Source organism: Alternaria viburni, assembly GCF_023758015.1.
Source record: "Alternaria viburni strain BMP 2772 chromosome Unknown scaffold_22, whole genome shotgun sequence".
Lineage (NCBI taxonomy): Eukaryota > Fungi > Ascomycota > Dothideomycetes > Pleosporales > Pleosporaceae > Alternaria > Alternaria viburni.
Genome location: NW_026055791.1, coordinates 191,392 through 215,673, shown reverse-complemented (window position 1 = coordinate 215,673; position 24,282 = coordinate 191,392). Strand labels below are relative to the sequence as shown.

At 51.4% G+C, this 24,282-nt stretch overlaps 9 protein-coding genes across 9 annotated transcripts; 5 read left to right on the top strand and 4 right to left on the bottom strand.

Moving 5' to 3' along the window:
* Positions 1–403: 403 nt before the first annotated feature.
* Positions 404–943, top strand: J4E79_008857 (uncharacterized protein; the record flags this gene model as incomplete). Its single annotated transcript, XM_049357710.1, has 1 exon — positions 404–943. The coding sequence occupies one exon, from the start codon at positions 404–406 to the stop codon at positions 941–943; it is 540 nt and encodes a 179-aa protein (XP_049207749.1).
* A 286-nt stretch (positions 944–1,229) lies between these two features.
* J4E79_008856 (uncharacterized protein) lies at positions 1,230–2,015 on the bottom strand (the record flags this gene model as incomplete). Its single annotated transcript, XM_049357709.1, has 2 exons — positions 1,230–1,521; positions 1,573–2,015. 2 exons carry the CDS (start codon positions 2,013–2,015, stop codon positions 1,230–1,232), a joined length of 735 nt encoding a protein of 244 aa, XP_049207748.1.
* Positions 2,016–4,229: 2,214 nt separating this feature from the next.
* On the bottom strand, positions 4,230–5,152 carry J4E79_008855 (uncharacterized protein; the record flags this gene model as incomplete). Its single annotated transcript, XM_049357708.1, has 2 exons — positions 4,230–5,028; positions 5,088–5,152. 2 exons carry the CDS (start codon positions 5,150–5,152, stop codon positions 4,230–4,232), a joined length of 864 nt encoding a protein of 287 aa, XP_049207747.1.
* A 316-nt stretch (positions 5,153–5,468) lies between these two features.
* J4E79_008854 (uncharacterized protein) lies at positions 5,469–6,277 on the top strand (the record flags this gene model as incomplete). Its single annotated transcript, XM_049357707.1, has 3 exons — positions 5,469–5,743; positions 5,796–6,089; positions 6,139–6,277. The coding sequence occupies 3 exons, from the start codon at positions 5,469–5,471 to the stop codon at positions 6,275–6,277; spliced, it is 708 nt and encodes a 235-aa protein (XP_049207746.1).
* A 3,095-nt stretch (positions 6,278–9,372) lies between these two features.
* J4E79_008853 (uncharacterized protein) lies at positions 9,373–11,739 on the top strand (the record flags this gene model as incomplete). The annotated part of the gene is made up of 2 exons (XM_049357706.1): positions 9,373–9,511; positions 9,560–11,739. 2 exons carry the CDS (start codon positions 9,373–9,375, stop codon positions 11,737–11,739), a joined length of 2,319 nt encoding a protein of 772 aa, XP_049207745.1.
* A 2,371-nt stretch (positions 11,740–14,110) lies between these two features.
* J4E79_008852 (uncharacterized protein) lies at positions 14,111–14,389 on the bottom strand (the record flags this gene model as incomplete). Its single annotated transcript, XM_049357705.1, has 1 exon — positions 14,111–14,389. One exon carries the CDS (start codon positions 14,387–14,389, stop codon positions 14,111–14,113), a length of 279 nt encoding a protein of 92 aa, XP_049207744.1.
* A 394-nt stretch (positions 14,390–14,783) lies between these two features.
* On the top strand, positions 14,784–15,739 carry J4E79_008851 (uncharacterized protein; the record flags this gene model as incomplete). The annotated part of the gene is made up of 2 exons (XM_049357704.1): positions 14,784–15,394; positions 15,442–15,739. The coding sequence occupies 2 exons, from the start codon at positions 14,784–14,786 to the stop codon at positions 15,737–15,739; spliced, it is 909 nt and encodes a 302-aa protein (XP_049207743.1).
* Positions 15,740–15,976: 237 nt separating this feature from the next.
* Positions 15,977–17,564, bottom strand: J4E79_008850 (uncharacterized protein; the record flags this gene model as incomplete). Its single annotated transcript, XM_049357703.1, has 2 exons — positions 15,977–16,107; positions 16,199–17,564. The coding sequence occupies 2 exons, from the start codon at positions 17,562–17,564 to the stop codon at positions 15,977–15,979; spliced, it is 1,497 nt and encodes a 498-aa protein (XP_049207742.1).
* Positions 17,565–19,912: 2,348 nt separating this feature from the next.
* J4E79_008849 (uncharacterized protein) lies at positions 19,913–22,544 on the top strand (the record flags this gene model as incomplete). Its single annotated transcript, XM_049357702.1, has 2 exons — positions 19,913–21,021; positions 21,071–22,544. The coding sequence occupies 2 exons, from the start codon at positions 19,913–19,915 to the stop codon at positions 22,542–22,544; spliced, it is 2,583 nt and encodes an 860-aa protein (XP_049207741.1).
* Positions 22,545–24,282: the final 1,738 nt, after the last annotated feature.

The following is a 24,282-nucleotide window of genomic DNA, read 5'->3' as shown; positions in this document are numbered from 1 at the left end:
CCGGCGCAACTTTCGCTCGGAAGACCTTTGCCGTTCGTACCTGGATTCACCGGCTGTCGTGATTATATACGACAGCTGTCTTGCCACGACCTTCCGCTTCACGAGCACCTCGTCGCAATACCACATCCGAAGCTACACAGTGTATCGAAATAAAGGCGTGGGAGAGGAAACACAAGGGGAACGATGGTGTTGGAAAATAGCTTCGTACGATTTTCCGATACTCACAGCGGCGATGTGACTTGCGTGAGGTATATAATGTGTGCTCCGTTACTACACTACTCCTCAACCCGAAGACCATACTTTCATATTACTGCTACTGATCCAGCCGCCAGTAACATATCCACTTTACTCCTCAAGCAAGACATCGTAATAAGCAATCGCAATACAGTCACCATATTCTATCATGAAGTGTCAGCTTCTCTCCACCTCACTCCTCCTAAGCCTCGTCCTCGCCGCACCAATCGCAGAGCTGAGCAACAACGTACAGCGAGCTGACAAGCAATCCTGCTCATCAAAGCCCCACCCAACTCTAGAAGACTTCCACAAGGCAGCCCAGAAATGGTGCGACGACCACGTCCGCGCCGACGCTCCCAATCCTCCTCTCCTTCCCAAACCCGTCATCGACCCTCACAACAAGCCCATCATGCCGCCTCTCACCGCCGACTATGCCTTCAAGCTGCCCAATCCCGATAAGAAGAAGCCTGACATCTCTCTCGCTGTGACTTTCGAGATTCACGGATTTGCGCCTATTCAGCGTGATGACTGTTACCTTGGGTTTGGCATGCAAAACGGCTGGGATAATGGGCGGAAGAACGATGGAAAGGTGCAAGAGGAGGAGCAAATTGAGAAGGGTAATGTATGTACGGGCCCAGGTGGGAAGACACTGGTTCAGGGTTGGGATCAGTCGGTGGGTTGGAATAGTTACGGTGTTAGCTTTAAGTGAAAGTAGGAAGGTTTTGTCTCATAGTAGTCACGGACGTGTAAAGGAGGGTGTTTCTAGTATCTACTATGGTTTGCCGAATACGTCTCAGCAACACTGTGTCATCTCGCTGCCATCAGTACGCCCAGGAGGTTGTCGTTGAGACCTGCGATCACATTCGACCAGATACAGTGCTGTCATGCGTATACATCCTCTCCTGACCTGCTCCTCCATCCATCGCAAACCAGTGTAAAGTCTCCAAACCTCTTTTGCCATCCTCGAGCGACGCGGCAACTCACTTCGTAGTCGGCTAGGGCTTCGGCGGGATGAAGGGCGGAGGCTCGAGCGACTGCGGGACATGGTGGTGTTCCTCCAAGATCTCCTTGGGGAAACCGCTGTCGCTATGCGCCAAACTGCAATTGACGAGGCGACATGTACCGGCGGCGAAGTTCTTGCATTTCATGCGCTTGCAGTCCTTGTCGCGGAACTGGCAGGGCCAGCAGGTGGAAGCTCCGTCGCAATGTTTGGTGGTCTTGGAGTGGTAGCACTCAATGCACACCGTTCCGGGGGTGTGCTTGACCTTCTTGATGCGCTTGGCCGGGCTACTATTGTAAGGTCAGTCATCGTGCTTGTAATGGTGGTGATCGACTTACTTGTCAGGCTCATGTCCGCGCTTTTGGGACAGCTTCACCGCGCTCTTGGTGTGTGACTTGCGGCGTGAGGCGGAGGAGACGAAGGCGTGGTGATCAGCCGACTCTTCTGCCTTCAGCTTGTGCCTTGAATCGGCTAGTTCCTGGTCGAGATTGGCGAACTCCCGCTGGTCTTTCTCGCTGGTCAACATCTCGTTCTTTTGCTCGAGGGCTTGAAGTTGCAGGTCTTGCTCGGCCATCGCGTCTTGCATCTGAACCTTGCCAGCCCACAGTGATGCGATCTGACCGCTGAGCTCTCGGTCGTGGGCAGCAGCGTCGTCTTGAATCCGAGCATTTTCAGCCGACAGTGATGCGACTTGGTCGGTGAGCTCTCGGTTGCGGGCGAGAACCCCTGCAAGTACCGTGACGATGAGGTTTGGGTGCTTTCGTGCGGTCAAAGGAGCCATGTTGCAAATGGTTTTGTGATGTAACCTTGGAATGTCGGTAGCAAATGTGGCAGTGAAGGTCGATCAATATGGCCAGTTCAAGTGCGGGCAATCAGGCGAAATCGGCGCTAGATCTCCGCGTCACGGGAGCCACAGTGACTCAGAGTATGAAATTCCCTCTCCATTTTTCTATATGTACATTCCTCCTTCACCTCGTTGTCACTAATCCCCGCGGATGACCGGGGCACGGACGTCACGTGCACCTTAGCGCGCCAAGCGCTTGGCGGGCTCTGATATCCATATGAGCTCGGCCTGCCCCTCCAACTTGCTCTTTTCTTCTCTAACTGTCTTTACTGCCTTCTCAACTGCTCATCGGCTTGGGCTCACTTTAAGGGATTCTCTTACTGATGAGTCACTTCGAATGTCACATATCAAGGTTTCACGGGATCTTGAGTGCTTCGTTGTGCTGGGGGCATGTGCGAGGAACTGACCAAGCTTCTTGGAACGTTCGCCAGAGAATCATACTTCGATTCGGGTCTGACAGCCCGATCGGAGTCTCGCCCGCAGTGCAGTTCATCCCTCAGGTTAGTTCTCACGGGAACTTACACGCCTGAACTGGTGGGCAAGTTTGATGTGCGATTTGTCGTTTGTTCGCAAGCGATGAGTTGATACACGGGCTTGTTCATCTCCGGTCGCCTGCAGCTCTGGTGTCAGCCATGAGTATGCATCGCGGGATGGACCATTTTCATTGAGTACCTTTCCCTTGTGGCAAGGCTTGAGGAAGATGGTTACTTTCTATCTGTTGCGCGAAGGAGATTTCCTGTATTTGCGACGCGAAGCGAGCTGATGCAATGACTACAGATATTCTTTGCCGGTATTGGCACACCATAGACTGCCGCTATTAAGGTGTCTCCTTTACACCATCAACATAAACCTCTACCCTCTCATTATAAAAGCACATGTGTCCAGCAATAGGCGCGCTCTCCGCGGTCGGATATCTATAGTACCATACAAGATCCCGATACAGCTTGCCTCCAACGCTGACGTTGTAGTACTCCGCGCGACCCTTGTACGGACACAAAGTCAGCGTGTCGCTCGGTGTGAGGTACTCCCAATTGACGCTTGTCGGCGGCAAGTAGTGCCTCGTCCTCAGCGTCGTCTCTAAAAGGAATAAGGCGCTTGAGCTCTCAGCAAGTGTAACGCCGTCGATAGCTACCCTGACGTTTCGCGAAGATGGTAGAATGTCGATGCGCTTGTAAGGGTCTTTGGGATGGCCATATATTTCCATGTCTTCTTCGAACCACTGATCAACAGCGCGGAAGTCGACTTTTACGAGATCTTTGAGCTTGCCGGTGTTGAAGATGAGAATGCGATTGCTACTGCGATTGCCGACTGTGAGACTCGCTAGGTGTGCGCCATCATCTGTTCCGTCCACAGCGGAGCCTCGCGATAATTTGGCGTGGGAAGTGAAGCTTGAGATCGGTACAAAATATCTGGTATGTTCAGCACAGTAAGAGCATACGGATGAGAAGATTGATCATACTGTGGATAACGCAACTCCAGTTCCCAAACATGATGCGCATTCAGGGTGTCGAAGGCATACTTTCCGTTGAGAAGGCCTCGTACGCGACGTGCTGTATGCTCTATCCTGCAAGGTCCATCTCGAACGAGTCTCTGTGCTAGTCGTACTAGACTGCATTTGTCAGCTGGTCATTACCTGGCGCATAGTGGGACGTCGGTAGAGACGCAACTCGCTGGTGTTTGCCATCCTGGGTGTCTTTTGTGTCAACTTGGATTTGCGATAAGATTTGGAGATAAACGGATCTCGAGCAATGTTGAGGAAATGTCGTGTGCACATAGGAAGGAAGACGTCAAATGGTGATGATGTAGGCTACCTTAGTACCGGAAGCGGGGCCGTTCTGATTGGAAGGGATAGCCGGAAGCTTACCAACCTCACCGAAGACATCACCTCTACTAATCATCACATCCGACCCATGAACATGTACACAAGTCTTTTATGTTACATCAATAGTCATTTCAGGAGCATCTCAGCGTATTTACATCGCAGAATGCTTCCCCCATAAGTCTCTCCCCGCGTACCATGTGTCGCTTCCCCACGATCGACGACTAGGCGATACTTCGGCCTGACAGTCTACAGAGAATATCGTGAGTGCGATGAGGCGCCCTACCATCCCTGAAGCCGTCGCGCCTGATCGCCACAAGCGATGCTTGTCCTTACGACAAAACTGACTCCATAGCTTCAACATCCTGCGCCGTGACTCTGGTTCCATCTGCGAGATACGCGTATGCGATGGCAACAGCAGACTTCTTGGCCTTCTTGTCCTCACCCTTTGTCACGTCGTCTTTCTGGTACTCTCCCGCTGCCATCCTTGCAGCCACTTCCTCCTTCGCTCTCGCCATCTGCTCGTCGATCATGCGATCTCTTATCCTTTCCCTTTCTGCAGTGGTCCTTGCCGCCAACCACATCTCTTCCAGGCTGTTACATCCTTCTGGCTGCTCGTCCGATGTCCTCTCCTCCAAGACCGCGTCCTTCATTGCCTTATCTGGGACCTTCTCTTCCGCGCCACTGTCTTCTACCTCCCGTTTGCGCTTGTTCATCTTGTCGCTGTCTACCTCGCTCTCCTTAGCCACGTCGCTGAAGTGAAGACGGTCGCAGAGCGGCTCGCAGCGCTCTCCAATCTCCTTAGCCGCGAAGCCGCAGCGACGGCGAACGCAATCGGTCTCGTTTTTGTAGCACTCGTTGCAAGGGTCGAGGTTGTCGCACGGGAGGTCGTTGGCGCGACATGTTACGCACTTGATGACGCGGTTGTAACCGACTCGGAGGACGGGCATGGAAGCAGTAGGAGGTTCATCTTCGTCGGTCAGGCTGCCTGTCGCTGAGGTGCCTGTCGCTGAGGTGCCTGTCGCTGAAGTGCCTTCCACTATCGCCGGCGGCGATTGCTCCTCCTCGCGAAGCATCTGGTCGCCTGCCTGCGAATCCTCCGTGTGGACGGGCGATGACATGGACGACTGGCTTCAAAACTTGTCAGCGCGTTGAACCAATTGAATACAGCATGGAAGGCGTCGACGTACGCTGGATCTACCACAGGGTCGCCCTGGGCCGCAGTGATATCGGGAATATGCGCCGGTTCGCTCATGACTGTTGTAGTCTGATAATCGCGCGTGGTGTCGAGACGTAGGGAAGGAAAGATCAGTGAGCGATAGTGCTATGGAGACGCACTCTTCGTGTCTCGATTGATTCAAATGAAGCTCTGTTTGCACAGCAGGTTAGCGCCAATGCGTCATTTCTTGAAAAACTTCCCTAGGCAACACACGCGGTGACACACCGCACGAGCGAGAGAAAGCTAGTAGCGCTTGGACCTTCTCTGGCTACTTATCTGCCTTGCGACAACTGTTCATTACTCCTACACCACTTGTCGCAACTTCATTATTTCGACTTCGAACAGGATCACAATGACCATGACCCGTTCCCGCTCCCCTGCACGCGCTCGTTCGGCTTCGCCCCGACGTTCGCGATCGGCTTCGCGAAACCAGCCTACTTCCCCGCACTCAGCCGCCTACGAGGGTGAGGACTACGACGGCGAGGAGTACGATGACTACGAGGACTACGAGGACTACAACGACGATGGGTCGGGTGCTCAAGATCGTGAGCTCACGCACGAGGAGAAGGTCCGCCGTTGCCTCGCCGACTCGCCCTCCCCAACGGGTTCCCCGATGCGTCAAGATGAGTAAGTATTCCTCACAACTCCCTACATCGTAGGGTCGTGTCTGACTCTGTAGCTTACCCCTGACTATCGCCGAGTGGAAGGCTAAGTCAGAGGAGTCCGATCGTAAAGCTGGCGTTGAGTATGTCCGTCACAGCCAGACCAAGGAGTTGTTCCGCGTCGACCGTAGGGAGAAAGAGTCCATGGGCAACTACATCACCACACTTGAGGCTGAGGCCGCCAAGGTCAAGACGCTTGAGGCTCAGGTCGCCAGGCTTAAGGAGCAAATGGCCAGTATGCAGGCTGAGAAGGACGCTCTCGAGTCTGGGTTCAAGGCTCTCGGCTTGAACACCCAGGCCACCGCTACTCCGTATGTTCATCTTCCCGTATGTTATGGGATGACTTCGCTAACAGACTAGGGCGCCCACCATCGCTAAGTGTGGTTTGTACGAGAAGCCTCGTGCTCATTGTCGTCCGGGCTGCACCCGCATGCACGTAGATGATGAGGTCAAGGTCGCCAACACCGGGGCGAAGGTCGAGATGATGGAGTACAAGTGACCGCGTGTGTACATACAGGGCATTTTGGAACTACAGAGGGCAGGATGACATACTGATATCGCCGCCGGGCCGTGACAAGGTCGTTACAAATACGTACATATCCTAGTATGTATCCATAAAAGATTGCGTTCGACCTGACCATATGCTACTCTTGAATGAATGTTCCCCTCATAATGTGTCCTGCGAGGTAAAGTAACATGGAGATTTCGCGCATTCTGATAGCTTTTCTCTAGACCCACGTACTTTGAGACACAAGTAGATGGTCTCATACCTATACCAGCAGTCATCCCATCACCTCATATCGCGTCGTAGCTACTAGATATCTCTTTCACAACTCGTGTCAATGACTTCACACCTGTCGTTGAGACGGATATCGATCCTATTCTTGCCCTATCCCACTCTTCTGTCCCTTCAAACGAGGTCGCCATGCGTCCGAGTACAGTCGATGTCGCCCCTATTGTAATCGCAGTCGGCGAGCAAGGCACCAGATAAGCCACTAATATTTCACACCACATTAAATGCATACGCTAACACGCGTGCTGTAGTAGCATCGGTGATGGCTCTTCGAGCTCATACAACCGCGTCATCAAGCGCAAGCACTGTGCCTCCAATGGTCTGCCCTGCGATAGCACTCGCGACAGCTGCGCCGAGTGCACTCGCAATGGCGCCGAATGTACACGTCCTCGTTGCCACTTGTTCGTTCGTCCTGCAGCATCTTGCTATGGCGGTGCATGCGGACGTCTCCACAAGGATGATTGAGACTCGAGTGAAACGCATTGTTGCTTCTACGTGGACTGGATACATCGAAGGATGAGACGGACGGTGAGTGTATAATCCAGGCTGCATTCCAGAGTGTTGGTGGACAGATGAGAGATGGCGACGATACCCAGGAAGCATAAACGGCGTTCACGGCAGGAAACTTCCTTACTTAGTTTGTTCCGTCATACAGTTTCCATCATATGCGTCTGATCTCTTATTGCTGTGAAGTTCATTGCGCGAGGGACGGTATTCTTTCCGACAAGGAAAGAAGTTGAGTACGTGACGCGAGACCGTATGCAGGGCATTGGTGACTTGGAGTCTGTAGTTGCGACGAAGCCGAACCCATTCTTGCATTGTCCGACTCTTCTATTCGCCTGCACCCTCCCATACCTCTCAATTGAATAACGACTGAGGTCGAAAATCTGAAGCCCACCACATGCATCCCTGTGCCAAGATGTGATGAGCCGGGAAAAAAAAATAGGAGAATTTATTGCTGTACGGCGCAGCTGATGCATGGGAGTCACCTTGCCCGTTACGTGTATATTCCAACTGATAAGCCGGCGAACGTCCGGACAGCCATACACATGGCCATATCCTGTTGCTGGCTATTGAGGTTGCTGTCGAGCTGTCCATGTACACGGAAGATGGAAGGAAGCCTCCGATATGTCAACATCATTGACAGGACGTGTGAGGTTGCCTAGAGAGCAATGACCGGGTGAACCACGGATCGCAGATCGAGATGAAGATTCGTTATGGTTGGTGCTGTCGGAGCGCGCCAGCCTTGCAAGTGCAGCGAGTGGAGCGATAGTCTCTCCGCCCAGCTACCGTCCGAAAAGCAAACACTAGTCATGTAAAGCCAAGACATATCCCGGCGTGATTCCGATATCTCCAGTGCTAACTGCTTCGAGGCCTGTCTCTTAAACGCGAAACAATCCGGAGCGGCTGGATGGCGCGACGCCTTGGCAGGGGAACCGAGGGGGAGATTGCAGCTGCAACGCCACATAGTCAGCATCCAGCTGCGGAATCCAGCGGCAATTTGGGCATCGCATTCTGTACTGGCAGGCATGGTGCAAATGTTGTGTCGCGAGAGCATGGAGTGTTGGGTGAAGATGGCAGGCCTGACTGCTTGCTCGAGTGCCGTCAATCTCCGCCGTGCTTCCGACTCGCAGCAAGCGGCATGAACCCCATCCTACCAGCATCACCGGTGCATCCCACCACAACAGGAAAAAAACTGTGCGCTGTCCCACTTCGTATATGCATCCTCAGGCCATTTTACTTTCATGTCATGCCGTGCTGACTGCAACTGACACCACCGCTTGAAGTTGTAGAATCTACAAAGATGCGCAACGTTGCCTGCATCACGGTCTAGAACTGCGAAAATTGTTCCTTTTCTCGTGGATTTTCTTTGATTCTGTCGGTTGACCCGGACTGCAGGCTCTACCACTGCCGTGGCAAGACTCGTTTGCGTAGGGCGTAGTTCCTTTTCCTTCTGAGGTGGCGCGCGCCGTCTCTCGGTTCCTGCAGCCACCAGCAAACTATCATCACTCAACCCCGCTGCTGTCTTTGCACGGCACACTCGGCATAGCTCATGGCCAAGTACGCCTTCGCACTCTTCGCGAGGCCAAGTATTGGCCTTCGTATCTTGGAGGATGTCTTTCGTTGCGTTGAGCCTGATGCGCAGACTAGAATTGCAGTAAACTTGGTTGTTTCAGCCGAGCTCGAACCAAATTCAATGCGCGGAGAGTTTCTGAAGCTCTGCCTCATAGACCATGGACGTCATAGCAATAACCTACACCATCAACGCCGCAGCACAAACATCGCAAAGAAACGGGGGTCGCACCGTTGACCGGTCATGACAGTGTATACCCACCATGAGTAGCGATGATTACCATACAATGGGACGCCGTGCTCCACAAACGCCTAGAAAACGATGTATCGAGTTCAGGGGTCGCCATGTCCTAGCCGCTCCCCGAGCCGAATAGTAAGCCGACCTATCCTTGATATAGCACAAGCGCTCCAGTGATCTACCAACGCCCAGGTTCTGCTGACCCGAAATAGACCGTGTGGCCCTACTATAGTAGAAGCGACAGGGCTGCTGCGCGAAGACGTGCATGCCGAGGCCACTAGACTAATCTCGCTCGTGTCAGGTCTCGCGCCGCTGCGTCGGGGAGAAAGATATATCTAGGGAGAGTCTGCGCCTGGGAAGATCTTCACGAGTTATCGCCTGTCACTCATCGCCCTTACCGTCAACTCGGGGTGCAGAGACTCATCACTCTTGGAAGTCATAGACTTCCGTACATTCGCTTTTGCAACACACTCGCTTTATTACGCTTAACATGCGTGTTACTACTCTAATAGGCCTTCTGGCCGGACTTGCCAGCCAGACTGTCAACGCAGCCTGCAGCGCACCCCTCAAAATCGACGACTTCTCCAAGCAGACCTCCAACCAGAACAGCTTGGGCGAGTGGACCAGTGGTAGGTCTTGTTGAAGCCCTGCACAAGAAGAAAGGCTAACCAGCGCAGATGATGGATCCATGTCCTCGATCTCGGCCAGCGGCGGTGTCCTGTCTTTCAAGCCCAAGTCAGGTTCCTACTTTTACGAGACCTTTCCTTGCCAGGCAGCCAGCTCCAATGGATACAACTCCATCAGCTTCCAGATGAAGGGGCCTGCCGGTGGCTCCGCGACCCTCGAGATCCAGACCAAGACCAGCTGCTCAGCTACGACTTACTCTTCCAAGTACGTTTCGATCTCTGGATTGACTGGCAGCACTCAGACCATCAACATCCCTCTGTCTCAGTTCTCCGGTGCCAACGCCAATGCTGTTACCGGTTTCGTTTGGGCTGGATTCTCTTCCACCACCGCCACATGGCAGATGAGCAACATCGCCTTTGGTTGCGGCAGCAGTGCTGGTGGCAGCACCTCCGTCTCCGCAACCAGGGTGGCTACCACCTCGAGCTCCTCGGTCCGCAGCACCATGACAACAATCTCGTCTCCCACGGCCTCAGCTGGAACCTGCTCTCCTTTGTTGATCGATGACTGGATTTCTCAATCGCGTCTGACTTTCTTGTTCTACAACGCCATGGGATACCCTACCTCTGATGATGCTTCCATGACTTCCATCACCGTTGGAAAGCCGTCTACTAACCACGTCGAGTTCGTTCCCAAGGCCGACTCGTACTTCTACACCCAGTTCCCCTGCGTCGACGCGAAGAAGAACAAGTACGCCGGTATTTCTCTTCGCATCAAGGCTCCTAAGGGCGCAACCCTGTCCGTTCAGCTCGACTCTTCGGACAACTGTGACGCGACCAACCCCAAGTCCACCTACGCGTCCGCAACTGACCTTGGATGGACTTTCGATGGGACTGAGAAGCTGTACACCATTCCCTTCAGCAAGTTCGCCGGCCTCAACACCGAGAAGCTTACCACTATCCTCTTTTCCGGATTCTCTGGTACCACTTCGTTCGGTCCCATGGCCTTCTACTGCGGCAACTCTGGAGAATACGTTGTGCCTCCTACCTCTGCCGACCCCGGCGCCTCTGCTACCGTTCCCGCTCCTAGCAACCCCTCAGCTACCGGCCTTGTGATTGACAAGTTCGCCAACGCCAACACCAACGCCATGGGCAACTGGCACGGTGGTGACGAGGGCATGTCTCTCCAGTACGCTGGCGGCAAGCTCACCATCAAGTCCCCCGACGCCGACTACTCCTACTATACCCAGGTGTCTGGTGGCTGTGCCGACTTCACCAAGTACAAGGGATCTTACCTCCACATCGCTTACACCGGTACCACTGCCTTCACTGTCGCTTTCCAGCAACACAACAGCCAGTGCAACACCGAGATCGCTCCCTTCCCCGAGACTTGGGATTCCGCTGAGGCCGGCCGCTACGCCAAGAACGGACACATCTACATCCCTATCAGCCACTTCAACATCAACCTCTCCCGCGTCGTCGGCTTCGCGCTCAAGGGTTTCCACAGCACTGAGTCTGTTACCCTCTCGGTCATCGAGATTGTCTCTTCCGTCCCCGCCGGTACTACCATTCCCAAGAAGGACGAGACTGGTGACCTAGTCTTCGCTTGCAAGCGCCCCAACTCCTTCGCTTTCGCCATCGACGACGGTCAACCCGACCTCGCCCAGGAAGTCCTCAAGATCATCCGCGAGGAGGACGTCAAGGTGACCTTCTTCACCGTCGGCGCTCCCCTTCTCGACGCCTCCACCAACCTGACCAACGTCTACAAGGAGATGATGTCAGCGGGTCACCAGCTCGCCCTCCACTCCTTCACCCACCCCAAGATGGAGGGTCTCCCCGACTACGCATCCATCGACTGGGAGTACAACGAGGACGTCAAGGCCATGAAGTCGCAATTCAACGGCTTGACCTCTACCTACTTCCGTCCTCCTTTCGGTACCGAGGGTGCCCGCATGCGCTCGCGTCTCACAAAGGCCGTCGGCAACACCGCCAAGATTGTCAACTGGAGCGTCGATGTTGAGGATTGGTTGTGGGCTGAGACCGACACCCCTGAGCAGCAGAAGGTTGCTTTCCAGCGTGACGTTGACAAGGGTGGTAACCTTGTGGTTCTCCACTACCTTTACCCTAGCACTGTTAGCTACCTTCGGGAGTTCATTCAGATCGCCAAGGCTACTGGCAAGCAGCTTATGCGTGTCGATCAGTGCATGATGGACCCTAACGCTCCTCCGCTATAGATCCGATCATGTAGTTTTAGTTGAGTTGATGAGAGGATGATACCCGAAGGTGCGAGTTGCTGTAGAATAGAGACTCGTTTAGCATATCTTGTTAATCGTAATTACATCTCTTGGAACCATTCACATGAGCATCCAGTACATTGTGACCATCTTCCTGATCCACCGCAGCAGGACTGTGCTAGATCAAAGCTTGGAGGCATCTCGGGAGAAACTGATTGTGCTGAGGGCCGATAAGCGGCATAAAGATTACGATGCCTCTTCCTTTTACCATAAGCACCTTATTATGGTAGGCCCGATTGTCGTGAAGCTACGTCTCAGGTCCTGTGAGTAATCACGCTCATAAATCAAAGTTTCCTCGAGCGTTTAGTAACCACCTTGACACATCTTGACAGCTCTCCATCAAATATGGTTTGCGTGATTAGTATCTCCATTACCTCCTGGGTAGGCGCAGGCATCGAGGGTTGGCCATGCATATTGCGATTCCCGCTATAACAAACGCTGCGAGCCTTGGGATGCGTTGCCTCGAAAACCAGTTGTACGAAATACGATGTCCGATGTACGCGGCCGATCACGGGCTGTATGCTGGATGGTCCTGGGAAAAGGCACAAGTCGATGACACCTAGAGTGACGTCACTTTCGGGTCAAAACCTCTTAGCGCCCAAGTGGCAGGAAGTCACGTGCCGTCAGCATGATGGCCGAGTGCAAGCGCATACCGCACTATCCTTCCTACCTACATCCTCGACATTCGCTGTTTCTTCCAAAGGCTTCTCATCGGCATGCGGTCAGCTTCCCGTGTTGAGTATACGGAGGCGCGTCTTCGGACCGTTGGTGGTGACGGCTTACCTTTCCATTTTCCCTATAGGCACACACACGGCACAAGTTATGGTGTCTATTGAGTAATAGCAAATGAACTATCTTTATAAGCGCGCAGCCTCAAGGGCTATCCGATTTCGTCTATCAATCCCTACTTGTCCACGGGTTCGTCCAACACCACTCTGGTAAGCTTTTAGGATCCCACTCCCTCACCCTGGTTGCCTCAAACTCTCTCTTCTCGTCCCTACGAAAAACAAACCTTGGCTTTCTCACATATCTCCCTAGATAGGCTTCCATGAATTCATACTCTTCCAGCTCAATCAGCAGCGGTAGCTGCTGATGTTCTAGCTCCAAATACAGATATCTCGTCAGATTCTTCAGGACCCATAACGACACAGCCCAGAGACCCGGTTTTGTAGTCTTGTAGTGGATGGCATGGTAGATCAGTGAGTCGAGATAGGTCGTAAGATTCGGGACGAAAATGGGACTTGGGTGGCTTGCGCTTCTGCCGCGCGGTAAGCCGGGGGAAAAGATGGATTTGGGATGCGCACCATGAGGCGAATTTGGCGCCTTCGTATCTGGATGCACACGAGGACCATACCACCATTCATTCTCTCGGTGCAGAGCTGGATGCCAAGTCTCTTCGACAAGGATAGGCTGCCAACAGTACACGTCGGGAACCTCGATAGTGATACAGCTATCTATGTCGAGATGGTATGCGGTATCGGACCAAAGAGCTAGGTAGCAGAATTCGTCTTCGTTTTCGGTGGATGTTTGCCGGAGAACGATATCAGCGTCGCAATTCGATACTGGGTCATTGCCAAAAATATCTTCTGGATCTTGTTCGTTGAGTGTCCATCTTGAAGTGGCTAGAAGATCCGATGCGACGGCTTTCAGCGTGTTGTGGCGGATGAGAATTTCGCATACATCTGTCATTGTTCCGGCAGACCCCATCCATCGCTGTGCCGCGCATCCAACGAGTAGGAAAGGATGTTGATGCGATGCCAGAACGTCCAGAACGTGGTCGAGGCTGCCCTCCTCGGATGCGACTGGCTTTGGCGCTATGTAGCCGGTAGTATCTGTTTCGTTACGGTCCATCGTGTGATTACGTTGTGATGGAGTCGGTAAGATTGGATATGGTGAGGACGATAGAAGAGGAATGAGTAAGTCGTACGATCTAAGTACATACTTAGGTATTCTTGTTCCCTGGTCATATGTGATTGAACGCGTCAAAGAAGCGTGGAACCGAGGAGTCAGAACGCTGCGCTAAGATGCTAGCCAACCATTATGCTACGAAAGCGGGTAGCTTTGTCACGTGAGATATATCACTGGCATGCATGCACATGACCGCATTCCTTTAGTGTAGTACTCAAGCTCTCCAAATTGCAGCGCGATACTCAGTATGTGTTTATAGATTGTTTGGGTCGTTGCTACTATACTGTATCATTCCCGCGCGTTGACGAGCCCAACCTTAATTCCCCCGTCAATTCGCTACATATGCCTCATGAGATAATGCGCATAGCCGTTGAGACCTTTTCTCACAATCCGATCTCGCCCTCTACGGCCCATTTCCCATCGCACTCGCCTCCGATGTCCTGCGCTGGCGCTCATCCTCCGCTTTCCTGGCTTCTACCTGGATGTCCGCGATATCTTCGGGATGCCTCTGGATCTGCGACCTGATGATGCCGATTTGGGAACTGATAGTAATGGCCTGGTTGGCGTGGAGATGAGTAATGGCTTCCAGCTTCTTGTTCGTGCGCGCATGAGCGGCTTTCTCTTGCGCGAGCTCTGCTTCGAGGCGAGCGACTGGATCGACTGGGCTTTGGGGGAGGGACATGGTGGCGCTGAGATTAGGGCTTGCTGTTAGCGACATCGTTCGAATTGGGTGAAAAGCGGAGGAATACCTTGTCTTTGAGCTGTATGGGGAAGGTGCGGCTGGGTGGTCGCTGGCAAGAACGGCCGCGGAAGACGTTAGATGGCAAAGGTGGTGGCGGAAGAGAGTGGACTATGGTCTTGGATTATCAAGGCGCGACCTAATTCTCTTTCACTTTCACCGGCTGTTGTTTGTTGTTTGCTCGCTTGCGCGTAGGGCCGCACAAGTGAAGGTGCACCCGGCACGAAATACTCGTGGCCCGTCTGAGCTACAACACTGAACAGCCACGACCGAACCTCGCCGCGCAGTCACACGATTGACTGTATCAGCACAGCTAACCCTCCTTCAGTTGCCAATCATGGCTGAGCGCGATGCCCTCGTAACGCCATCAAGCCGGCACGTGCTGCCGAGACAGATGGAAAACGCTGGCACCAACAACCCGCCGACTACACGCAAGGAGAACGAGCCGGCACCACGTGAGAGTTGTTTACCGGAGGAGTACAGATCGTTTGTGGAACGTTCAAAGGAGAAAGATCTTCTGAGAAAAGAAGCACAAGAAGCAGCTGCCAAGCATGAGGAAAAGCTAGAGAGGATGAAGCTGGACCACGAGAAGGATATGTGGCACCTAAAGCTTGAATTCCGTATCCAGGTCGATGGTCTCATGCGGGAGAAGAAAGAGCTTCAGTCTACGATTCACGCTTGCGGCAAGCTGTTTGGAGAAATGCGCGACGAGCATAAGACCGAGATCGAGACACTCACCCACACGATGGAGCGACTTCAGAGTGAAGTGAATGCCAAGGCCAAGGAGCTCAAGGTCATGTATGACGCGCACGATTCTCTGGTCAAGAAACTCGAGGACGAGAGGGCGGAGTTACCGAAGAAGCTGGCCGACGCTGCGAAGCATGCGCTTGCTCTCCAGTCCAACGCACTCAAGTCATCTGACAACGCCGTTGTTGCAAAAGGCCTTGCGTTAGTACACGACAGCCCTTACTACTTACATGGCTAATTCTGTTTAGATCCGTTCCTGCGCACCTCAAAGGCAAATCTGAACGCTTCGCACACTGCACCCAGTGCATGCGACACAACTGGGACTGCGACCGCGGGATTCTATGCAAGAACTGCTCGATGCGAGGCATCAAGAAAGGTTGCAGGCGAGTTGCGTGCGAAGACTACAAGAAGGGCATATGCAAGAACAAACAGTGCCGCTTTGCACATGAAGGAGAGATATACAAGCGCCTCGATCCTTCCGAAGATGTATGGGGTGATGGGCGTGAGCTGAGTCCTGTCGAGCTCGACAAGATGGGTGTTTGGTAGACGGACGATAGCTCGCTAGTACTACATAGCATGAGAAACGTCGAGAGAGATGTGAGATAGCACAGTATTGGGAATACAATATACAATTTGAGCTGTGTTACATGACAGGAAAGATGGCTTTGGAGGCGACAAGTGATTTTCGGTTGATGGAAATGATCCTGCGCATGAGTTGTCACGTCCTGGGTATCATTGCACACCTACATTTAGCGAGGTTGGCAACAATGTATCCAAGTACATCTAGGGCGTCAACGCTCTCGGTTCTACAGCAAAGAGCTTGTTGAACATGTTCTGTGGGTCGTACTTGGCCTTCAGATCTTGCAAACGTTCGTAGTTGTTGCCAAAGACGTCTCTGGACTTCTCTTCGTACTCTATTTCGGCGTTAGCATACCGTTGCATAACAATATCTTTCCCGTATGCGCGTTATATGAGTGAGGAGTGCACGCTTTGGAGAGTACTTACGGTCGTAGTTCCCATATACCATTGTCGCACCATGACTGCCTCTCTTGCCAATCCACCCATCGTTGCTCGCGCCTGCCTCAGCGCCGCCACGTTGAAGTTCGTTCTTGAACAGAAGCGCGACATCCCTCGACCACTGCCTACATTTCTGATCGTTACCTTGATCCCACCACAATGGAGCAACTGCCGCGTTGAAGTGTCTTCCGCGGTTCGCAAAGGCCATGTCAGAGTTGGTGACTTCAACAATCTTCGTCGGGTCTAGCAGCTCCCACATAACCTGGGAGCCGACTGCATCGGATGTCTCGTCGGTAAATTTGGCGTACGCCTCCAAGACGGATACCACGAATTCGCCACGGACAGGAAGCTCGAATCCAGCGCCCTTGATAGAGACACGCGCACCGATGGGTAGATCCATGAGTTTGTTTGCATTGGCGTACGGCATCATTGCCATGGTACTCATCAAAGGTTCCAACCCAACGATATCCTTGAATAGCTCTTTGCCGTCTTCTTCCGAGCCGTGGTAGATCGCGGCTACGAAGAACAGGACCTGACCACCAGCAGGTGGAGGCCTGACGAAACCGAAAGCACTCGCAGCTTTCCCCGTCGCTTTTGAATTGCCAGCTGCATCCGGGGTGAAGATGGCGTTGCATGCTTCCACGGCTTTCTTGATGATATCTGGCGTCGGTGGAAACATCATGAAGCCAGCCCACAGATCGCCTGTCTCATGGGTGCGGAATACAAACTCAATGCCAACACCAAAGTTCTGTCCCGCGCCGCGCAGAGCCCAAAATAGGTCTGGATTTTCATCGGTAGAGGCCTTGACGATACTGCCGTCCGCCAAAACGACAGTACATGAAATTAGGTTGTCAACAACCAGTCCGTGTTTGACTGTGAGCCAGCCAAAGCCGCCGCCGAACGTGAGACCACCGACGCCGGTATCTGAGACGGTGCCACCAACTGCTGCAAGACCGTACGGTGCAAGAGCTTCGTCGACATCACCCCAAACGGCACCTCCGCCGACTTTGATCGTTCTTCCCTCGACGTCGACGTTGGTAGTACGCATATGCGTATTCAAGTCGATGAGTAGTCCGCCGTCCGTTGATGATGCGCCAGCAGTCGAGTGACCACCTCCTTTGACGGCGAGATCAAGATTGTGTTCGGTAGCATACTTGAGGGTGATTGAGATTGCTTCTTCCGATTTGGGGATTAGGCATGCTCCCGCGGGCTTCACCGCAGCACTTGACCATCGGTGGATGGATTTTGTGTATGCCTCAGTTTCCTTCGGTGTCACCAACTGGGCGTCTGTATCTCTCAGCAATTCGCGAAGTTCCGCGATGTCTGCTTCGTTGATAGGGCGTTTGGTAGCCATTGCGCAAAGAGTAGTATAGTGACAAGTAAAAGGGACGAAGGACAAATGTTATGGCGAATACTTGTACATATAGGGCTTCGCACGCTGGGTCCAACCTTGAGTAGACGAAGACGTGACGAAGCGGGGTCTACATTGGGGCGTAAGCTTACCACGCCGTTGACCGTCAGCAACGTAGAAACATAGCGAATAGCTGTCGCCGATAGCTCGGCAGAAGTAAGGCCTACCATCGCCGGCCGTGTTGACAGGGAGCTCGACTGTATAACTGATATCGGACTGACCGTTCATTGGAGACGCCATCAGATTTCCGAGCCCACCAATGGCGCTCAGCTCGACCACACGTACACTACAGCCCATAAGGTCCCATTTCGTGCCCGATCTCGCACGGTTTCACTAGACTATCATCAAAATCTGTCGTAGTCCTGTTCTGGGCCTGGCATGGACGTCGAATATGTGAGCTGGTCAAGCGCGTGGCGCTCGAATCTCGAATAGCTGATGCATTTGTGCTGGACAGTGCTCAGGTGAACATTCGGATGCCGACAGCCCAGGATGATGCGCCATACTCAAACAAACGTGTTTGCTGCTTAACCTGTGATGAAGCGCTGTCCGTAGGCTCTGGGGATGGCTGATCAAACATGGAGTCGGTGTTGCGTTTCCGGTAACTCAATCAGACAACCTTGGAACCATGATCTGGTGGTCGACGGATGGAATAGAGGGCGAAATAATCGATTCAAGGGGGTGTGCATGAAGACCGCAGTTATTACCACGAAGCTGTCATGATGGGAAGGGTCCGTCGGAATGACGCGCATAGGGGAGTGGCGGGGAAGGGAAAGGGATCGGCAAACCTACCTAGGTAGTCAGCCTTGGCAGTCGCGTCGCGTGTTGCGAGCTTCTTCTCACGTCCGACGTTCAATCCCATCCTGCATCCCTTCTATTTCCTGAGACACCATGCCTTCGCTCTCACTTTTCGCTATGTATCATGACTCCCGGATTTCCCGACCGGCGGCACGCGAACAAATGCAATGCTCATGACGTCATGTTGTCAACGCACGCGAAGTCTGCCTCAAAGGCTGCACAGATCTCGAACGATATCGCACGCGGTCGAAGTATCATGGCCAAGATTATTGCGCAGGTCTTTTACTGTGCGCATGCATGTCATCTTGCGCTATTGCGTTGCGCGCTCAAAATCGCGTTGCGAGCCATGTCGGAGAGGATGCGACTCAACGCTAGCTCGACTTTCACTTCTCCGAGGTGCCTCACCAACCTTGATGGCGGCGAGGAAGAGGTCTTGATTACCGCCAGGTAGTGTCCTTGCATTTCGACCATCGAAAAACAGGGCTTTCTCTTGTATAGGCGTCCAGACACTGAATATACTGTAACGGTTACGGTACAGTCTAGGTGATGCTGGCTTCAATCCATTGCACAGCGCCGTGCACACATGGTAGGTACAATCTCACAACGCTTTTGTTCTGCTCGTCTATTCATCATGTCTCTTTCCGACGGAATCTGCTTGCGACCGTAAAGCTTGAAGTGGGTGGGATTTTTGCATTCGTCACAGAGAGGATGGCGAGCGGTGTCTAGAAGTTTGAGACGGCAAGACAAATATTCCATCTGCAGAAGTCACTTTGGTAGTATCGTGCGGTCAATTTCATGTTTACGAGATGGAGGCATTGTGAGTAATGCACCTGGGCAGCGTCTACTCTCTAAGCCAATGTCACATGGTCGGCTTTGCGAGGTCGTTATCGCCGCCAATACCGTGCTGCCTTCAGCGGAACAGCTCTGCCTCGTTTACCATTACTGCACGCTTACCTGGTTCGCATTTATAACTCATACCCTCGACTGTACGCTGAGTTGTATGACCGGCTGCCCTCCGCGAGGCGCGATCTTGCACATTGTGTGCCGCCTAGATCCTCTGTGACCTACGATTTTTCAACCACAGCCGACCCATCGCTTCCGCGCACAACAGCAACAACCACCGATTTTCTCATTTTTGGTACTCCAACCAGCACCACAAAATTTCTCGCGACTCGACAGCGCAGCACATCTACAGCCGACCTCTGCCAACCCTAAAGCGAAGCCATCTTTAAGCAGCGCAGTCGCCTTCACCTTCACTGGACGCATTCAATCCGACACTCACTTCGACTTCCGCAACAAGATTGCGACTAGCGCCAAAATACCACCTCTACTCGCACTTTCCTGCACTGTTTACCTACGTCTCACCTCGACCTTTGTCTACTCACCACAACACAATCCCACGATATCATCGCATCAGTCACACATTGCTACCCCGCGCGTTGATCGTGCATTTTCATTTCATACCGATTACCCGCACCCGGATCGGTCTTACTGTTATGGCGCCCTCGGCTCTCACCTCCCAAGGGAGCCCGTCGAACCCCGAACCCGTAAAGCCACAGCAACCCACTCCAGAAACGTCCCAGGAGGCTACTTCGCCCACGGTCTCACTTTCCGAAGAGAACATCGCCCTTAAGCAGCGCCTTGCTCAGTCTGAACTAGCCAAGAAGCACCTTGTCGAAGAAGTCGCGGATGGGAAGCAAAGAGTCATCGATGCCGCGAAGCGTGCCACAGCCGCCGAGACCGAGACGAAAGCAGCAAAGGCACGCGCCCAAAACCGCTATACAGAGAAGGTGCACGCCAATAACGAGAACCGTCATCTGAAGAAACGGATCGATACGATGGACAAGGAGCGTGCGGACTTCATTGTTGGTGTTAATAGCATTCTTCAGGGTCGTGACGAGATTATAGCTAAGCTCGAGGAAGAAAGAGCCAGAGGAGCATGGTCCAAAGAAGTCACTGCAGAGTTCACAAAGCAGGTAGATGTCTTTCAACAGGGCTACCTCGCGTCTGAACGTGGTAAAGAGAAGGAGAAACGTGACAAAGAGAAGGAGAAACGTGAAAAAGAGCTGGAGAAAAAGGTGTCTGATAAGATCATTGGCCAGCTTAAATCCGACAGGGACACGCAGGGCAACGTCAACAAGGATCTGAAGAGCGTGATCGCACAATTACGACAAGAAATCGCCACGGAGAAAGAGAAATCGAAAGCCGCAGCCGATGCGTCGACCATGGACCAGATCGAGGCTCGCGTCGCTGCTGCCAAGGCTGATGGGTTCAAAGAAGCCACCATAGCAAAGCAGAGTGAGAACGCTGAGTACCGAAAGACAATAGAAGAAAAGGCGACCGCACATGTCGCATGGATGAAGAAGGGCGTTGAGACGAAAGCGAAAGAATACGTACAGAAAAGAGAGGCTGAATGGCGTTCAGAGCAGACTAGTCTCATACAGAGGGCTTCTGCAGCTGAAGCTGCGCTGAGTGCTGCCAACAAGCAGCTTGCGATGACCGGGCAACAACTAGACGATGCTCAGAGGCCTCCCAAACGGAGCCAGCCGGCTTCTTCGCGGGGCGCGTTGGAATCTAACAAGCGAAGGAGGCTTAACGAAGCTGGGTAAGTTCTACATCGTTTCTATGGATGAAGCTATCGCTAATACACACAGTGCTGCCGGTATCACTACACCAGACTTCCACCGTGCGCACTCGAACTCACTTCCCTCCGATACCAATGCCATGAGCCCTTTGTCAACCACATGGTCGAACGGCGATACTATCATGGGCGACGCACAAATGCAGAGGCAAGCTCGACATGTCGCACCGAATGGCATGCATGGACGAAGCTCGTCACAGCAGTCGACTGGCTCAGCAGGGCAGATGGCACCCGCCCGGCGTCCTTCGCAACAGCCTGGTGCCATGATGGCCGCGCCTCCAGGACGCACACCCAACAACATGTCACCCCAGCAGCAGCGACACTTGATGCAGAACTTGGCTGCGGGTAACGCCGGCAGCCAATCACCTAGATTCCCTCAACATAACTTAGGCCTAATGCGCACATCTCCGCAGGTCGGTCGACAGATGGGAAGTGGTCAGCAAATGACCAACCAGGCCGGCAACATGAACTCGTACGACGGGGACTTCATGATGCAACAGATGCAGCGAGATGCTCAGTCGCAAATCCGGTCACAGATGTCGACACCGGCGCATGGGTCTATGAGACGTACATCTTCCTACGGCTCAGCTTCTTCCGTGGCGTCGCCTCGACCTCACGTCGCGCAACACTCTTCGAGTCAATTTGCACCCCCCACTGGGCAAAACTGGAATATGAGACAGAACTTGGAGCAGCAGAACTTATCAACAAATGGTACGAACCAGAGAGTGGCGGGAAACTACGCTCCCATCATGGAAGAGTTGGATTCGAATTTTACCTTCGATGTTAACGCACTTACGGAAGATGTTGGTGCTGCTTACGTTGGTTCTCAGCAAAACCTCGGAGACGCACATGATGTCAGCGATTGGTTTCCCACAGAAGATAACAACACTCAGACGGCCTTCAACTCGACTCTCCCTTCGAATGGAACGCCTCCGATGCACCAAGCCGACTTCCAGCAGCCTCAACAGCGCAGCTACCAAACCCATTCACGCAATCACTCACAACCGTACGAGAGTGGTTCAGGAGACATGTCTCATGGGTCCGAGAGCCTCCAGAAAGAGCCCATCATGGAAATTAGCAGAAACAGTTCACGCCAGCCTTCTGTTCCGGGACGAGCGACTCGAGCTTCTTCCCGCTCTACACCTGGACCGTCTGGACCTTCTGGACGATCGAGACGCAAGACGCCAGGTCCGACGGAGCCGAATCAAGTCCCGTGTGTGAACTGCTACCGTCACTGGTGGGAAGGCGAATGCGACGAAGGCGAGCCATGCTCAAACTGTGCTGCATCAGGAACAAAATGTGTGCGGCAGAAATGCATTAACTATGCTGCCGGCACTTGCGACAAGGGCAACAAGTGTCCCAACGTGCACGAAGGAGATGAGCGTTACCAGAACGAGGAGTGTCTTGTAGCCCAGACCAAGGCGGGCAAGCGGCCTTCACGTTTGGGTACGAGGGCGGAAGCGAAGCCGGCGCCGACCCAGGATTAGGATACCTGGTCTATTTGATATATTTTGAGGGCTAAGATGCTTGCCCGCGACTCCGCATGGTTGTTGCATTCTGGCAGCATTGAAGGAAGTTGGTTATATTTGTTTGGATCGAGTTTGCTATCCTTGGTATTTTCCCCTCCACCCTGGCTTGACAGCCCTATTGAGTTCCAGCCGCCCGAAAGGGCAGGCTCTCATAGGGCTGAACATAGCCGGGTGGGGTGGATGTTCTGGTCCTGGATAGCTCACAGCGTTGTGTTTATTTTATTGTTCCAAGGTTTACTTGGCGCAACTCACTGCGGGTGCTCTCACGGTGGTTGGAAACTGTACCATATACCGAATCTGTAGTATCATAGAACCTCGATGATGCATCTTACCCTGTGCACTTCGAATGCTTCACCACCCTTTAACATGCAGTCTCGCGCTTGTGATAAAAGAGAACGTCTTCGAGACCATCTCTGTTGAGTTAACATCCTTATGGACTGTAGTGTCGGAGTCATCTCCAGATAATAATCGAATCTGGCGGTGGCAGCTCGCGGTATCGACTGTAGCAATATCATCGCAAGCGTGCCAGATGTCGCGATGTTATACACTAAGGTTTGCGCGCCGCGCGCGGGGCTTCAATAATCACGTGTTCGCATGTCACCTAACTATAGAATTAGCGTTAGTGCTATTAGAATATACCTAAAATAGAAATATACTACTATAAATAAAGTCTTATATTATATTAGCTTAACTATTCTTTATATACTAGCTTAATATAGTTTAAAGTACTATATAGAATTAAAAAATAAAAAAGAATACTATAAAAGTAATATAAAAGCTTTTTAAGAGCTTTATAAAGTACTAAGTAACTATAAGCTAATACTATTTTTTTTTTTTAGTACTTAACTTAAGCTTATAACTTACTTTACTAACTAATAGAGTATTTAAAAATATTAAGCTAATATTTTACTAAGCTTATATTAATAAAGAAGTTATAAATAAAAATATAGTAAAAAATATAGTAAGTATTTTAAAAAAGAGTACTTTAAATACTTTCTAAAGGCTTTTTAGAGTAAATTACTTATTTTACTTACTATAAAAAGTAATAATAGTTTTACTTTTACTATAACTACTAAGTAGTATATTATAGTAATTTTAATATACTTAAAAATAACTAAAAAAAAGTACGCGTATATTATATAGCTTCTAGAATTTACTACTATAATAAAAAGTACTTTAGTAGTAGTATTATAAATAAGTTTTATAGTAAAAAGCTTTTAAAGCGCTATTTAAATACTCTTTAGTTTTAATATATAAAATATACTAAGTATAAAAAGTATCTAATATTTTTTTCTTATTTTAGATACTACGTAGTATACTAGAAGTACTAATACTTTAGTATTAAGTACTACTTATACTTTTAAAAGCTTTTTAAAAAAAAGTATACTTACTCTAAAGTAATACTAGCGCTATATAATAAAATAAAATACTTTAAAAATACTCTAAAAAAGAATAATTATACTTAAGTATAGAAATTTATAACTAAATTTATAAAAAGCTTTTAGATTACTTTTAGAGAGTATTCTAATAGGCTTTAGTATATTTATTTTTATTTAAAACTAGTTCTAAGTAGAAATAGCCTATATATTATATAAAAAAAATTATAGTTCTATTCTTAAATAATAAAAAAAATAAGTAAGAAAAATATTTAACTTAAAAGGCTATTAGAATATATTTTAATAGCTTTTTAGATATT